At 39.8% G+C, this 18,802-nt stretch overlaps 1 protein-coding gene across 3 annotated transcripts in view; it reads right to left on the bottom strand.

The window, feature by feature from the left end:
• The window catches only part of ano1a (anoctamin 1, calcium activated chloride channel a), a 175,523-nt gene that overhangs the window by 98,206 nt on the left and 58,515 nt on the right, over nt 1–18,802 (bottom strand). For all 3 annotated transcript variants that reach the window (XM_057840031.1, XM_057840029.1, XM_057840030.1), the window contains exons 6-7: nt 2,086–2,140; nt 1,908–1,959 (exon numbers count right to left, since the gene is read on the bottom strand). In XM_057840031.1, coding sequence (XP_057696014.1) covers nt 1,908–1,959; nt 2,086–2,140 — 107 coding nt within the window. The remainder of the gene's footprint in view (nt 1–1,907; nt 1,960–2,085; nt 2,141–18,802) is intronic.

Raw genomic sequence — 18,802 nt, 5'->3', positions numbered from 1 at the left:
GAAATCTGTCATGGTTTAGCCCCAATTTGCCCAGTTCTTTCCTTATTAATGAGTCATGAGCACTGACCCTAACTGCAGCAACGATACCTACAGTTCTACAATATTCGTTGCTACTGGTTCTGAATCCTGTTACTGTAGGTTTAAAATGGCTTTGTTACCCTTAAACCCTAAGACAGTCTCTTCTGTGGATTTGTACATCTTAAGGCTGACTTTGACACTGTCTTGCCACTCCTCGCTGTGGAGTATCCTGCAGTCCCTTGGAGAACCACCTAAGATCGTCACCCTGTTTAAGCTGCTTTATAGCAACACACAGAGCTGTGTCCATGTGAACGCCAATGACTCCGAATGGTTTTCAATATCCAGTGGCGTCCGTCAGAGCTGTGTGGCTTCTCCTGATATTTTCAACTGCATAATCGACCATTTCATGTCCAGGGTCTGTAAACAGATCCCTGGAGTGTCCCTTGGCAGCTACCAACTAACTGACATGGAGTACACTGACGACACCATCTTGCTCAGCACATCCCAGTCTGCTGAGAGATGCTCTGGGCATATACAGTGAAGAACCAGAGAAGCTTGGCCTCTACGAGAGCTAGACAAAATCTAAGTTCCTGTATGCAGGTGATGGATCGGATCCACCACCCCTTTGGCTAAGCAGTGACTTTGTAGAACCTGTCAGGAACTTTGCGTATCTATGGTCCACAGTAACCAACCAACGGTGACCTAAAACCAGAGATTACACAAAGAAGAGCCCTGGCAGCCTCAGCAATGCAGCGTCTCTGGAAGCCACTCTAGCAGCAATAGACCATCTCCCATAATACGAAGCTAAGGATCTCCAACCCGGCTGTACTTTCTAAACTGCTATATTGCTCGGAAACATGGCCCTTAAATTAGACTCTGGCTGTTAGACTAGATGGCTTTCAAGGGGCCTCAAGACCATTAAAAACATCAGGTAGCCACTCCGGATTTCCAACGAGGCGCTCAGTGCCCGCACCTGCCAGTTGAGATAATTGTGCCTGGCTGAACAGCACCGCATCGGCTGGTTTGGTCATGTCCTCCGCCTTCCTACCGATCATCCCACAAAGGCCATTCTGCAGTTCGACCCAAAGGTCTCTAGCTGGAAATGACCAAAAGGCAAACCTCGCGTTCGATGGCTCAATGTCATCGCGGATGACCTCCAACATCATGGGGTTACCCTGGAGGATGCAGAACTCCTAGCTCCTAGCTCAAGATAGCCAGCAGTGGAAAAAAATGGTTTATCTGGTCGGCTCAACGGGACTCCGCCTCAGCCGCAGGACTTTATTGATTCAGTGACTGATTGATTGATCGATCGATCGATTGACTGTAAACCTTTCCAGACTACATACTAATTTGTTTATTTTACATTTGTTCCTTAATTTGGTAGACTTTTGCCACAGAATTGTGGGTACCCCTCCAGGTGCAACTGCTACTTTACATAGTTGGTGAATTCTTGACCTGGGTGCGAGTTCTGATAATAAACACAAGCCATTGAGCCTGACTTAATCTGCCTACTAAAAGAGCAGTAAACTTTGTTAAATCTTGCAAGCACCAAAATAAATATTACTCAAATATTCATTTATTTAATATAAAACTACATCTGTAAAAAAAAAAAAAAAAAAATTATATACAAGTATTTCTTGATACTGATACAGTTCCAATCTGCAGATTTTTTCCCACCTTTTCTTTAGAGTTTAGAGAATTGATGTTTAGAGAACAGATGAATGAAAAAAAGATTGTTACACATACTTGAGGGTAAGTGCCATAGAAGACAAATGAGTGAATGAATGAACGACTGTTTTTAGTTGGTGTGAGCTTGCATGCAATAAAACAATAACATGGAAATAATGGAACTCCAATCATAGTTAGCAAAAAAAAAAAAAAATTCTTACCCAATGAGTACATGGCCCTTGTGCATTTTGTCCTTTTGAGCAATTCATATACCTGGCAACGCATGACAAACCATTGTATTGGTATGTTAATTTATCATTTTGAGTGAATGTACAGTATGTAGATAGTTTTAAATCTCTTTATATAGCATTGTATGAAGCTTATGATAATCATACTTACAATTGAGCTCCGCGTCTTGCTATCGAAGAAATGATCTCGGTCGGATAAATCAAATCTGGAGATGAAAGTCAAAATAAACATCAGTTTTAATGGTAAATTATCACAAACTACCAACAAACACACGGAGCTGTGTAAGAGCTGTGAATGTTGATTCAATTCCTGTCCCAATGAAGGTAATGTTATAACCTGGTAACAATTTTTATTCCTTATTTATGGTAATATTATTGCTTCTAATGATATTACAGTCATGGCACTTTTTGTGTGGTTTTTAAATACTTATAATGCAGGGCCCATTACAGAATCAAATAGATTGGAATTCTCTGAGCCACAATCCGCAGTCCTTTTGAGCATAAAATAAACCAAAGAAACCCACCCGCAGTTTTAATCCTAATTTAAATCTCTTTCTGCTGCCCACAGACACTTGCGCTATAACCTGGAAACGACGCACGTTGAAGACGCCTCCAGCGCATTCTCGGTATTGTTTCACTATTGCTGTGATACACTTTTTTGTTATTTTTCCAAACATTTTACTTGCATTTTGCTTGTTTTGTACTGAAATGATAGTTAATAGGTGCTGTGTAGAAAACTGCTTGAACACAAACTCACTGGAGAGAATCTCTGCTATTTGTCCATAGGTGTATAGACAAGCTTCTGAAATACGTCCGCTTTACTTCCGCATTTCTGCTCCAGACTTCCGGTTTCTCTGTTCTTTAACCAAAACAACAATGGAGCTGGAGAGGAATCACTCATCAAAATTCCTCAAAAAAGACCATTTGGAAATCCGCATCCATCTGCCATCATCACGACAGGAGAGGACAACATGAAGAAATGGCTAAGAGTCACCACAACCGCAGCATTTTTTGGTATTTAATTGGTTTACTGGCAGTGGACGGAAACCCAATCAGGAACCTGAAAAGCTCCAAGGCATCCATTACCTGCACAGCAACAAAGTTGAATGTGCTCTAATACAGTGTTTTTCAACCGGTGTGCCGTGGCACACTAGTGTGCCGTAAGAGATCGTCATGTGTGCCGTGAGAAATTATCCAATATCGCATATTTATTTATATATATATATATATATATATATATATATATTTTTTTTTACGTCGTCGGGCGGAGTTGCAGTAGGAAGGAAGGAGGAGGTAGAAAGTTGCGGTCATGTGCAGATGAGCGAGGTATCCCATATGGGAAAGAAATATAAAAAAATATAAAATTTACTACTGAAATCGATGTAAATTCTTATATGTCTCACCTATGATTTACTCTTAAAAGTGGCCACTTTTGCATACTTTTCATGCAAAATATTTAAAGGATTTGTGTATGAAACAAGTAAAAATTATGTATGTGGTATATTTGGAAAACATATGGCAAATTATAGTTTCCATATACGTTCACGTTTCATATATAGTTTCTGCATGTAGATTATGTTTTCCTTATATAATTCATACTTGTTCCATATATGTCATTAGACCCGACTGCAGAAAGAAATTACAAGGGGGGCATTACATTTTTTGGGGGGGCACGCTTCTTCAACGTAAATTTAGCCTGAACAGTGGCCTTTTTACCCGTTATATTTTCTGATGATGGTGTCAGCCAGTGAAACTGCAGGAGGTGGCAGCACTATCCCTTCATGTTGACCTTCGACTGCGTCTTTTTCATGGCTTGAGTTCGTCTTTAGTTTCTTGAAAAAAAAACACGGATGTCCATTCCAATTTGAATTAGCAACGGAGGAGCCGCTCAATCGCCATTTCTGTAACCGAAGCAATCCCTATCCAATCGCAGTACCCAATGTCCGGCTAATCGGCCCGCCCCCCTTATCTGTGATTGGCTAGAAATTGACTTCATTTGCTGCTCAGACTGGTTGAATTGAATGACGACAGATCAAGATAGGATGAAAAGAGCAGTGTTTTTCAACTTTTTCTGAGTCACGGGACGTTTTTACATTGGAAAAAATCTTGCGGCACACCACACCAAAATGTTCCAAAACTACTTTCTGTAGAGTATATTTAAATTATAAAATAATTTCACAGTATTTATACTTACTCAGTGTGAAACTTGAGCCTGTTAAGATGAACACAAAGCCAAAAAACTGGCAGGAATCTTCTTCAACAGCTCTCAGTCTCTCTCTGTTTTTATTTTTAATTTTTTTTAGCAGTTAGGCTTGAAAAACTTATATTAAATTATCAGACAGGGGGACTTGAGCAATATCTTTAAGCACATCAGGGCTGGTCATCTCGCTGACAATGCCTTTGCAAGCAGGTAGTATTAACGTCTTGCCACAGTTTGGGACTTTTTGGATTTAGCAACAAAGTAACTGGCTTTCAGGGCTTTCTTATTTACCTTTGTAGTTTTCCTCAAAAAGTTGCCCATTTCTTTGTGTTTTCACGAAGGCGAACAAAATAGTCCATCGACTTGTTCTGAAGCGACGGGCGTTCATTTGGAGATGACGTTTAATCTTTATGGTGCCATGGCGCTAGATAGCTGCTGGTGTCGCGTTCAAGAACTGCTCGGATTTCTAGCCATCACCCACCTTGCTGTCCTCGATAATGTGTTGGAATAAAACACAGAGGGAGGATTGACGGTCGTCACATATGGATAAAATGGAAAGGATACTTTTGTGTATATCGACACTTGACGAGTCAAATGATAAACAGTAGACGTGCTGGGGTCCATATTGTTGCGGAGAGCAAGGTGGCTGATGGCTAGAAATCCGAGCAGTTCTTGAACACGAGCAATGCCTCGCTCATTTGCACACAACCGAGAACTTCTTGCCTACTCCTTCCTTCCTACTACAACTTTGCCCGATGATGTTAAAAAAAGCGACATTGGATAATTTCTCGTGGCACACCTGACGATCTCTTACGGCGGCGGCACAATCTGTTAAAAAACACTGGAATAGAGGGTTCGTCTTCTCCGTGTGTGTTCTTGTGGAAGATCCAAAAAAAAAAAAAAAAAATACGCAGCACAGTCTAATCGAGCTAAGGCAGTCTCTCAGGGCGGGCCCGGCCCCCTAATGCCATGCCGCCGGGTCTGTATGTCATTTGATTAAAACAAGAAATACAAATAGCAGCACCAGGCCCTGCTGGATTTGAACCATGGTCCAATGGGTTGCGCCTGCTGCACTCTGTTGTTAGAGCAAAGTAAGCCCAAGTAAGGCCAAAAATAAGCCAATCAGCGCTGAGCTCATGGAAAGTAAGGCCAAAAATGAGCCATTCCGCGCAGACCTCATGCGCAGACGCAAATCGAGCCTGAGCTGGTGGGAATATTTGTCTCTGGCGTCGTGACGTCGCTTGATTCTTCATTGCAAGTTATCGGGACGACTGCTTTTCTTCATTGCAAATTATCAGGACGACTGCTTTAGTGAACAGTAAGTTTAAAAATATGTTTCTCTGTTAACAGATAAATGTGTAATGCTTTCTGTTATACTCATTAGTGAACTCGTTCGGTCTCGTAGCCCGTGAGTAGAGTTCGTGCTTCGTGTTCGGCTGCTGGTGTCTCTTCTAACTCTCTAGTGTCTCTGTAGTTATATTAAATAAGGACGGTTTAAATACGCTACGTGACTAATGTGTAGCGGATGATGTTGGATGAGTCTCGTAGCTCGTGAGTAGAGTTCGTGTCTCGTGTTCGGCCGCTCGTGTCTCTTCTAACTCTCTAGTTTCCCCCCGGAACACAACATTCCCCACATAAGTTCCATAGGTGGATTCTGTTATGAGGTAGTGGTCACTACAGTCTCATCATATCTATAATGTACATCTCCGTTTGGTTCAGAGCGCCAAACGGTTTAGGTAACATAAGCGATCATAATGAGTTTATTCAAACCCTTGCTTTATGGAGATTCTGTCCCGCTGAATACAGTTCATTGATCACAGTACCGCCATTTTATTAATTATCATCAACGCTATCCCACTGAATACAGTACATTGATCGCGGTACTGTCATTTTATTATAATCACCGCTATATTGTGAGCATCCCATAATTCTATGAGATCATATATCCCACCCAAAATAAAGAAAAATGTCCCCGATATTATACAAGCAAGTGCCATTTTTATTAATAACTTGACGTTATTGCTTTATGAATTCATATTCTAAATTTTATGATATGTGTTAGAAAAAAAACAAAGAAAAGACAAGGGCTGACGGGAGAAGCATATGCTTATCAAGTCCCATCCTCTGCAGCCAAGGACACACAATCAATACATAGTAGTAGGCATTGTGCATTGCATTAAATGAGCAGCTTTTTCTTTTTTTTTCTTTTTTTTTTCTCAGCGACCATTTTAGCAACTCCATTGTATACAGATGTTACAGTTCAGATCTGTGGGCAGCATGCACATATGAGCAATGTTATGACTTTATCTTTGTCCCTGACATTCCTATCATTTATTTGTTGCGGGAACACTGTGTTGTGTCCGTGTGTGTGGCAGTAGTTTTATGGTATTGAAGTTATTCATGGTAGCGACTCAAAAGAATGTCCTTGTATGTCCTTTTGAAGGCAGCCAATGATCCAATGCTGGTCAGTGCTGGGTCAATGGCATTCCAGAAGCGAGCGCCAATGTTAGTGACCAAAAATTATTTTAAGGTAGTTCTAACTTTGCGATAAGTAAACAATCTGCTCCCTCTCAAGTCATAGTTGGATTCCCTCATTTGGAATTGATTTTGGAGGTCAGACGGGAAACAATTTGAGTGGGCCTTGTTCATCATCTGAACAGTTTTGAAGTGTATCAAATCATAAAATTTTAAAATTTAATGGCGCGTTGTGGATGATCCGAATTGCTTTCTTTTGAAAGATCAGTGGAGGATGGAGATTTACCTTTTGTGTGTGTGTCCATACCTCTGAACAATAGCTAAGATGCGGCAGAATCAGTGCATTGGAGAGCCTTCTCATCTAGCATATTTTGGGCTCTGAAGAGAATAGAAATGCTTCTGGCAAGCTTATTGCGCAGATGGCTCACATGGCTCATGTTACTAAATCATCAATTACTCCACCTAAGATTTTATCCTCCCTTACTCTTTGTATCATCACATTGTTTATTTGTATGTTTAAGTGCTCCTTGAGTATATATATGTGTATATATATATATATATATAAAAAGGGTGTAATGGTACATGTATTTGTATTGAACCGTTTCGGTACTTGGTCCTCGGTTCGGAACAGAGGCGTACCGAACGAGTTTCTGACGTAATGTAAAGTGCTGTCAAATTTAGCGCATTAACGGGCGGTAATTAATTTTTTTAATTGATCACGTTAAAATGTTTGACTTATTTAACGCAAGCGCGGAATGCCCGCTCATGCATCCCATAATCCCACTGTTACGTCCCACGGACATCGGACGGCTCGCTAAGGGCGTAACATAAAACGGGCCACACACACAAGTTGCAAGTGGACACAAATTTATTCACACAAGTCGAACTCGCAATAAACAAAACATACAAAATGCGGAAGAAGCTGGCTTCAGCATAAGCCCAGGCCAAGACAACAAACAAAATGAAACTACACCTAAACCCCGCCCGCTAAGTAAACCCTGATCGTAAAAAGGAAATAACAATACAGCCGCTACCCTGGCTTGTACACTAAACAAAACGGGTTGAACAAAAATGGCAGTTTACCTCCACTGCTGCGGTGTTCTTATTTACAGTGTTGAACAAAATCGATCCAATAAGGAATGAACACAAAGTACCTCACCGAAAAAGCGGGAGTGTAACAAAATAGCGAACAAATGCACAGGTGAATGAATGGCGAGCAAACAGCTGGCGAGGAGGTATGCGGCACGTATGCTGTCAAATGCGAACTCTCAGAGTGTTGACTGTAAAATGACGAGTGGTCAGATGACTTTTGTTAACGCTGCGTTTATTTGGTTAACAAGACTCAGGCACAATACAACACACACACGGGGATGCGAGCTCAAACTACCTTGTATCGGCTTAGCTGCAGTAAAGCAAGTGTCATTATTGCCGCAAATGTAAACAAAGCGCTGCACAATAGATACATGACAGACAGTGGCTAATTTTTTAAGTTGGCACCCTTCCTTGGGTGGCCCATCAGCGGCGGCGACGTCGTCTGCCCGTCCGGCGTCAATCAGAGTAAGTCACGTTGGGAGGGGAGGCAGCCAGCTGGTGGACGCGACGATCAGCTGACTGACAGTCTCAAAATAGATAACAATTATAAACGGCCAGGGCCGTCGTACCACTCAGAAGTGTACTGAGCAGCGTGGGTAACGGTTAAATGTAAACATGGAAGAAAATCAGGTTGGCCCTCTGGGTGGGGAATTCAAATTAAAAAAGAATATAGATGGAACAACTCTCAGAAAATGTAAATAAATGATACTGTTTTTGTTACTGTTCTAAGGCTCTGTTGTGTGTTTGGTTTTGCAGAGAAAAAGAAAATGTCTTCAACAGAAAGAATGTTAATGTTAATGCCATCTTGTGGATTTATTGTTATAATTAACAAATACAGTACTTATGTACAGTATGTTGAATGTATATATCCGTCTTGTGTCCTATCTTTTCATTCCAAAAATAATTTACAGAAAAATATGGCATATTTTAGAGATGGTTTGAATTGCGATTAATTAAGATTAATTAATTTTTAAGCTGTGATTAACTCAATTAAACATTTTAATCGTTTGAAAGCCCTAATAATACTTTTCGAAGCTGTGGTCATTAAGTTAATGGGAAACTTGAAACTGTTCAGTGTTGCAACTGTTCAATTTTGCACATCAGATATTTTTTTAAAGAAAAAAACTTAGCCAAAGTTATTTATTTTTATTTTGTTTTTCAATATATCTACATTTCAGAATATTGTATTTTCTATTTTTGAGCAGAATTCTAGCTTTGTCTAGGCTAATGTTCCTATTGTTGAAAGCACAATTGTGTGTGATAAACAACTAAAACATTTATATTTTGCATTTTGTTTTCTTACTGTACCGAAAATGAACCGAACCGTGACCTCAAAACCGAGGTATGTACCGAACCAAGATTTTTGTGTACCGTTACACCCCTAGTCAATACTACTGTATAAGGATCGGGCAGACTGGAAGTCACTCGTGTAAAAATACGGTGGATCCGGTCGATTTTCAAACTAATATGCAATCGTAACCCACTTTTTGAGTTCATCAGATATTCACATAGGAACTAAAGTTATTAAACATAAAATATACAATAAAAATGTATAACCGAAAATGAACCGAACCGTAACCTCAAAAGCGAAGTACGTACCGAACCGATTACAAGTCTGACGGGTGGATGTCTGGTTACCTCTGTCAGTTGCATCTCGACATTTTGATTCATCCTTTTGATTACTGTTTGTTTTTTTTTTAAACTATTTTTACTCTTGCCTGAGCGCTGATTGTTGGATTCCACGCCTGCCTCCTTCCGAGCCTCCTCTTCGCCCCCCGGCTAAACTACCCCAAGCCTAATGTCACCCGCCTTCTGCCTTGGCTCTCATGTCATTCACCCGCCTTCTGCCTTGGCTCTCATGCCATCAACTCTCACTTCATCAACTCTCTCGTGTTCACCAAGAAAATAACATTCATTCGACCTGCTAGTGCCACTGCCGTCCGGCCCATCGCTCCAGCAGCTCCTCCTGCTCCCAGCTCCTACATCGCTCCCCCAGGTCATTGCTCTATAACCTGGTGCAGGTGGGACCTCAGCTCCCCCTGTCTGGGCTCTAACTCCTGTTACTCCAGTGGCAGGCCAAAACTAAAGAGTTTGGACACAGCCGCTTCAGCTGGGCCACTTTTTGCCCTGTTTCATCTGGAAGCAAAACTTTAGAAGAGTGGCTGAATTAGCAGCACCATCAGAAACTGGGAAACCCGCCCTCATAAAAATAATCTGGATGTGGACACACTTGTAAATAATGTAGAATAAACTGTAAATATGTGAACCCATTTATCCCACTGAAATATATATTCTATTACCCTTTTCCCGTTTATATATTATGTTTAATTTTATGTGACTAAGTACTGCATTATATTTGTATGTTATTTGCATGTTTTTATTCACCCAAATTTACTAGTGTGTTCATTAAGGTGTGTTATGTCTTGCATATTACGTAAAATAAATACCGACTCACTGATTCTTTGTGCTTAACAACATATTTGCCATGTGATATAGAGTAGTACTGGGCAATAAAGTAAACATGAAATTGTAGAAATCAAGGGTGGTCTAATATTTTTTTCTATCACTGTATGTCATTTAAAGAGGAAAATTTAGACTGCATTTTGTCCTGCTACTTCACTAGGCCGAGTACATATTACACCATTTATAAACTATACATATTGACAAATGAAAATAGGTTAAAGAATGAAGTTGTCCGGATAGTGTGTGTGCAATATTCAATGCCTTCACTGTCAACTGCTGCTACTTCACTTCAATTATTTGCACTGCCTCAAGATAGGACGACCTCCAACATATTTTATATTTATTTAGATTTCATATTTTATTCTTGCAAGCCACTTTCGAGATTTTTTTTTACCTGCCCTGCACTGTAAAGGGAGATTTCATTGTACAACAGTATAATGACAATGAAGGGCTATTTTATTCTACTCTAATGAATGAAAGGCAAATCAAACGGGAAAAATACTTCATTTATCTAAGAGGTAAATTGCTATCCAGGAATCAATTGAAACAAGCGAGGAATCTGAACGTATGACACAATCTGTATGTTCAAAAGTGAAAGAATGTGCTCTCCGATGAGGGACTACGTGACGGATAAATTGCGGAAGGATGACGTAAGAACGGCGCGCACACCCGGCATTTTAAGTCAAGGGTCGCGGGTTCGACACAGCCCTGCGGCATGTGCATTTTGACACCTGTCCAGCTGCTTGTTAACACTTAATTTCTAATCAGCCAATCACATGGTGGCAACTCAGTGCATTTAGGCATGTAGACATGGTTTAAGACAATCTCCTGCAGTTCAAACCGAGCATCAGTATGGGGAAGAAAGGTGATTTGAGTGACTTTGAACGTGGCATGGTTGTTGGTGCCAGAAGGGCTGGTCTGAGTATTTCAGAAACTGCTGATCTACTGGGATTGTCATGAACAACCATCTCTAGGGTTTACAGAGAATGGTCCGAAAACGAACAAATATCCAGTGAGCGGCAGTTCTGTGTTGCCTTGTTGATACCAGTGGTCAGAGGAGAATGGCCAGACTGGTTCGAGCTGATAGAAAGGCAACAGTGACTCAAATAACCACCCGTTACAACCAAGGTAGGCAGAAGAACATCTCTGAGCGCACAGTACGTCGAACTTTGAGGCAGGTGGGCTACAGCAGCACTTTCAGCTAAGAACAGGAAACTGAGGCAACAATTTGCACAAGCTCATCGAAATTGGACAATTGAAAATTGGAAAAACGTTGCCTGGTCTGATGAGTCTCGATTTCTGCTGCGATATTCGGATGGTAGGGTCAGAATTTGGCGTCAACAACATGAAACCATGGATCCATCCTGCCTTGTATCAACGGTTCAGGCTGGTGGTGGAGTAACGGTGTGGGGAATATTTTCTTGGCACTCTTTGGGCCCCTTGGTACCAATTGAGCATCAGTGGAACGCCACAGCCTACCTAAGTATTGTTGCTGACCATGTCCATCCCTTTATGACCACAATGTACCCAAGATCTGATGGCTACTTTCAGCAGGATAACGCGCCATGTCATAAAGCTGGAATCATCTCAGACTGGTTTCTTGAACATGACAATGAGTACACTGTACTCAAATGGCCTCCACAGTCAGCAGATCTCAATCCAATAGAGCATCGTTGGGATGTGGTGGAAAGGGAGTTTTGCATCATGGATGTGCAGCCGGCAAATCTGCACCAACTGTGTGATGCCATCATGTCAATATGGACCAAACTCTCTGAGGAATGAAAAAAATCCAACCTTCAATACAAGTGCATTCATTCAGTGGGGAAAAAATCCCACATAAAGAAGAAAAATATTTGACATCAAATAATGTGTGTCACAATTATTAGCACCTCTGATGTTAATACTTTGTACAACCCCGTTTTGCCAACAAAACAAGGTCTGGGGACTGAGATTTGATTTTGTGTCTGGTGAATCATTTCTGTGTAGATTTGGCCATATGTTTAGGGTCATTGTCTTGCTGAAAAACCCAGTGACGACCCATCTTCAGCTTTCGGGCAGAGGGCAACACATTTTGATTTAAAATGTCCTGGTATTTCAAAGCATTCATGATGCCATGCACCCTAACAAGGTTCCCAGGGCCTTTGGAAGCGAAACAGCCCCACAGCATCACTGACCCACCCCCATACTTCACAGTGGGTGCTTTTCAGCATGCGCATCTTTCGTGGCACGCCAGACCCACTTAGGCTACGTTCATACTACAGGTCTTAATGCACGAATCCGATTTTTTGTAATATCCGTTTTTTTGGCGTGCCCGTTCAGACTGCTTTTATCCATTGAGACCATTCAAGTATTACGCATGCGCACTAATTCGCAGTCCGACACGCGCTAAGCAAGGAGACCCGCATGTGCAGAAGCATCAAAACAAATGACACACGTCATCCGTCATTCCAGGGATATCATGTTTTGCTTTTCAAAAGGAGGACACAAATAACAGACATAAATAATCCCCGTTTAGGTTTATATTCAAAGTTTATATGGATCGATAGCATGCACGCACTGCCCGTGCACGTCACACACATATGGTCAGTTGCTCACTTGTAACAGAGAAAACTGAGCATTCTCAGGCTTATCCTCAACCCATTTTGATTTTTTATGACCTTTGTGAAGCCCAGCCCTTCCCCGAAAGGCAAGCTAGGCGCTAATAACGCACAGGTGCATCGCTACGGTAACGACTCTCTCGCTATTTGATGACGTAATTGCTGCATGAAATCCAATTTGCGGGACTGGACAGTACAGACCGCCGCGACAGTCTGAAAAATGTGGCCCAGATCGGATTTAGACCACATACGAAAGTGACCCAGATCGGATTTGAAATGGTCCCGTTCTATGCGACTCGTCACGTTCAGACCGTCAAGTTAATGCCTCACTCGAGTCGGAAAAACACGAAAAAATCGGATTCGTGCATTAAGACCTGTAGTATGAACGTAGCCTTAGAGTGTTTGTTGCCAAAAAGCTCAATCTTGGTCTCATCTGACCAAAGTACACGGTCCCAGTTGAAGCCTGGGACCGTGTGTATTTTTGTGTGTGCTAATAATTGTGACACACATTATTTGATGTAAAATAATTTTTTCTTTATGTGGGATTTTTTCCCCACTGAATGAATGCACTTGTATTGAAGGTTGGATTTTTCTCTTTTTTTCCATTAAGGTCGCATATTATTTGAATTACAAAAAATATATATTAGAAGCTAAAAAAACATGTTTTTCAGGGGTGCCAATAATTCTGGAGGGCACTGTATATATGTATGTATATATATATGTATACACACACATATATATATATATATATACACATATATATATATATACATATATATATATTTTTTTTTTTCTTTCCTATTTTACACTTGTTTTATTTTTCATAAACTGTGAAATAAAATTTGTTTTTAATATTTTCACGGATTTAATGAAATCTTTTATGTTTGGTTTTCAGATATATTATATATAAATTCAGTCCACGAAGTTGAGAATCAACGATAGTCAAACTACAAAGTAGTGAGGGATTACTCTAATTGCTAAAATATTACATGTTATTATTGCAATACTTTTAAGACTAAAGAAATTGTATGGGCAATTCCTGTAATATATTTTAAGTTTCCAAAATATACAAGTTTCATATTGTACATATTTACTAAGGATCGTATCTGTAGTTTGTGTGCCACATGCTATACATACAAGTTCCAAATAAAAACATAAATTAACTTTATGAATTTTCTATCTGTCTTTTCCCTTTGGGTTTAGTTCCGAAATTATACAAGTTTTACATTGTACAAATTTACTAAGCATCATATATGTGGTTTGAGTGTCATATACTTTACATACAAGTTCCATATAAAAGATATATGAACTTTATAAAATTTATATATTTTCCATTTGGGATTGCTCTTGTCACGTTCAATAACTGCTCGGATATCTAACCATCAGCTACCTTGCTATCCGCAACAATGTGGACTAGGCCTGAACGATATATCGTTTAAACATCGCCATCGCGATGTGCGCATGTGCAATAGTCCCATCGCAAGGACGTGCGATAGTTTTTTAATTTCATTTTTTTTAATCCACAAACGTTTGTTTTGAGGAAGGAGAGGGGGAAAAAAGCGCACAGCTTCTCTTTCTCTCCAGCAAGTCATCGGCTCCTCCCCCTCCCCCTGCAACAGCGGAGTGGAGGGAGGAGGGGCCGAACAGCAGAGCGGAGGGAGGAGGGCCCGTTCTCAAAGTGAAAGCAAGCAATCAACACGTTGGAGGAGCAAGGAAGACTGTATCCAAAAGGAGTTTTGGAAGTATTTTGGCAAGAACAAGACTATAAGGGACAAAAAACAGCCCTGTCGACAGTGCCTCGCCATGGTTGCCTCAACAAGAAGTAATCTGTCAAACATGTGGGACCATTTAAAACGCAGGTATCTATGCATTCCTGCTACGAGCTCCCCATCAGAGGCTTTTTAGCACAGGTGGGAACATTGTTAAGTGCCAACGTTCTTGTCTCAAGCCTGCTATAGTGGATAAACTAATAGTCTTGGCCAAAAACCTATGAGACCCAGTTGAGAATTGCTGAGCAAGGAAGGTGGACGATATGCAGACAAATACATAACACAGCTGAAGGAATGTCTTTTCTTCTTTTTATTCAGGTTCTGTTATTCATCACAGTTATTTGCAGTTATTCAGTTCAATTATTTACAAGTTCAATTGAGTTTGTTTCTTTTATATTTAAATTTATTGTAAACCGTATTTTTCAAATAACTATATATAGTACAGCTGCACATAAAGTTTTGATACTTAATATTTTTGTTGAAATATTTTTACAACTTTGTTGCCGTTTTGCAGTTTTATATTGTTATATTTTGTGTAAACAACTCAGGGGACTAATGCACTTGCACTTTTATTAGTCAGATTTAATATTTAAGTTCAAATATGTTGACAACTTTGTTGTTTAACTGAGGTTTTTATGTATTGTTATAGTTTGTGAACTCTTTTGTCATATTTAATATTTTTGTTCAAATATGTTGACAACTTTGTTGTTTTACTGAGGTTTTTATTTATTATAGTTTGTGAACAACTTTTTTATTTGTCATATTTAATATTTTTGTTCAAATATGTTGACAACTTTGTTGTTATTTTACAGAAGTTTTTATTTATTGTTATATTTTGTCAAAAACTTAGGGGACTAATGCACCTGCTCTTTTATTTATCATTTAATTTATTTGCTGCTGTTGAAGTGTAAAATATTGTATTCAATAAATGATCTATTTTGTGCAGACATGACTTCCTGGATACCTTCATACAGAAATCTTCATCATTCACAAATTAAACGGTATTATATGAATACACTGTGGTCACGGTGTGTTATGTAAAGTATTTCCAAACAGCTATTCAAGTCATTTAGTGAAAATTTCTTTAAAAAAGATAGATCTTTATTTTTTTAATATCGCAATATAATATCGCAATATATTGCAAACCTAAAAAAAATCGCAACAATAGTTTTTTCCAATATCGTTCAGGCCTAATGTGGACCCTAGCACGTCCACTGTACATAATTTGATTAGACTTTTCAAGAGTCAATATTCACGAAAATGTACTTTCCATTTCATCTATATGTTACGACCGTCAATCCGCCCCCTGTGTTTTATTCCAACACATTGTCAAGGGTAGCAAGGTGGCTGACGGCTAGAAATCTGAGCAGTTCTTGAACGGGACACGAGCAGCTATCCTAAACGTCATCCCCAAACGAAACACCCGTCCCCTCAAAACAAGTCGATGGACTATATTGTTTGCCTTTGTGAAAACACAGAGAAACTGGCAACTTTTTTGAGAAAAACTACAAAGGTTAATGAGAAAGCCCCCAAAGCCCCTTGTTGCTGAACTTGTTGCTAAATCCAAAGTCCCACACTGTGCCAGAGACCCTAATACTACCTGCCTGCAAAGCTATTGTCAGCGAGCTTCTCGGCCCTGATGCGGTTAAAGACATTGCTAAAGTCCCCCTGTCTGATAATTCTGAGCTTTTGAAGCCTAACTGCTATAAAAAATAAAAACAGAGACTGAGAGCTGTTGATGAAGATTCTGCCAGTAGGCAAGGCAAGGCAAGGCAAATTTATTTATATAGCACAATTCAACACAAGGCAATTCAAAGTGCTTTACATCAGGCCTATATCAGCTTTGGGTTCATCTAAACAGGCTCAGGTTTCACACTGAGTAACTATAAATTTTGAGAAACTATTTTAGAAATAAATATACTGTACAGAAAGTAATTTTGGAACATTTTTTGTTTGTGGTGTGCCGCATGACTTTTTCCAAAGTAAAAATGCGCCGTGACTCAGAAAAGGTTGAAAAACACTGCTCTAATACATGAACAGTGGAATTTTGTGTTCATGAAGGCAGATGCAGAACCAAGCCAGTCCCGCCACAAAGCAATGACATGGGGGCTGTAAACAGAGGTGGGAGACGTCAGGCTGCACTTGCGTCACTGGTCCCAGGCTTTCATAGAGCCATGCAGCCGCGGTATTATGGAAAGTATGTTCTTCCTATTCCTGCATTTTCATGTGTCCAGTGCTCCAAAAATACTAAGGCTAAAATCTTGTGCATGAAACGACTTGTCTTTGATATTGTTATTGATGATGATTGTAATTATGATCTGTGTTGTTAATCTTACTTTAAAAAAGTAATTAATTATAGTTACAAATTACCTCTCCCAAAAATTAATTGCTAATTGATAATTGTCATGTTTTTTTTTTTCCTCAAAAAAAACAAACAAAAGAAAACAAAAAAAACTTAGGCCACACTATGTGAAGTGTAACAGGTTTTTGGGACAATTGGCGCTAGCCCAATTCTTTACCTTAATTTACCCTTTACCCTGAATCAACCGTTAAAAGTTGTTAAAATTGCTCCCATTAATGCATTAGTTCTCTTCTGTCTACTTTTGACATGTGGAAGTCTTAAAACTGTTTCATCATTTAAAGATAGATTCAAGTCAAGATTTTGCTGATCTAGGAGTATTTTAGATAAAAAGTTACTTACGTTCGCTAGGAAGGTTCTCTACAACAGAGCCTTCCAAAGAAGTCTACTGCTTTAAGATAGCGGCTGTTTACTAACGCATCTAGTTCCTATACTGTACATGTTGCTAACGCCCCCGTGTCTGTCATTTTGCATCTAGTTCTATATATATGTGATATCTACCATGTCTACCATATCATGTGGGCTTAGTTTGTAGGCTATCGGCTACAGTCAGGTATTATTGGAGCCACTTAGCATCGCGTTTGTTCGGTGTCACAACTTTTTTGCCTCCTCCCCACTCCTGCTCTGCTCTGTCGTCTCGGTGAGTCCGTCTCCCTCAGACTTTTATCGCGTCATTCAACCAATATAGCAACGCATAGTAACGCGCGTCTTTGCATCCTCAGTAACGGTAACGGCGTTGCCAAGATGAGAAAAGTAATTAATTAGATTACTCACTACTGAAAAAAATAACACCGTTAGTAATACCGTTATATTCTAACGCCGTTATTAACAACAGTGATTATGATGATCTTTGATATTATTTACTACAACGACTGCTGTGGCTGCTACCCTGCTGCTAATCAGTACGTGTAATGTCTGTAGGATGGGACTATTATATTCAATTTGACTACAATTGTGTGTGTTGCGTCACAGATGAGACATCGTTAACTTTGCCAAATGTAGTTATACAACGATAAAAATATGGAAAACAAACACTCGTCTACTACAAATCATACATGGGCTTTTTACACTAAATGCATAAATGCAAGTGTTACATGTTTCCTCTTGGTTTGTTTACAGGTGGAAAACGCTGTTAGGCAAGGTAAGACATCTTGATTGTCTCACAACAACACTTATGTTGATGGACATACAGTGGTGTGAAAAAGTATATGAACCTTTTGGAATTCATCACATTTCTGCAATAAATCAACATCAAATGTGATCTGATCTTTGTCAAAATCACACAGATTTAAAAACAGTGTCTGCTTTAACTAAAACCACCCAAACATTTATAAGTTTTCATATTTTAATAGGATAGCATGCAAACAATGACAGAAGGGGGAAAAATAAGTATGTGAACCCTCTGTCTAAGGAGACGAAAAGAGCAATTGAAATCAATTTCTACCAAACAATTTAAGTCAGGTGTGTGCCCCATCACTGATGAGTGGTTTAAAGCTGCCCTGCCCACTATAAAACACACACCTGGTAAGAATTGTCTTGATGAGAAGCATTGTCTGATGTGCATGGCTTGGTCAAAACACCTGTGATCAAGGATTGTTGATTTGCATGACGCTGGGAAAAGATACAAAATCATCTCTAAAAATCTGGATGTTCATCATTCGATAGTCAGAGAAGTTGTCTACAAATGGAGAGAGTTTGGCACTGTTGCTTATCTCCCAAGGAGTGGCCGTCCACCAAAGATGCCACCAAGAGTTCAGCGCAGAATACTCAGAGAGGTAAAAAAGAACCCTAGGGTGTTTGTAGAAATCACTGGCACAGTACAATATTTCTGTGCACACATCAACTATATGTAAAAATAAGGCCAAGAATGGTGTTCATGGGAGGACTCCACAGAGGAAGCCACTGCTGTCTAA

Source organism: Corythoichthys intestinalis, chromosome 1 (genome assembly GCF_030265065.1).
Source record: "Corythoichthys intestinalis isolate RoL2023-P3 chromosome 1, ASM3026506v1, whole genome shotgun sequence".
NCBI lineage: Eukaryota > Metazoa > Chordata > Actinopteri > Syngnathiformes > Syngnathidae > Corythoichthys > Corythoichthys intestinalis.
This window is presented reverse-complemented; position numbering and strand designations above follow the sequence as displayed.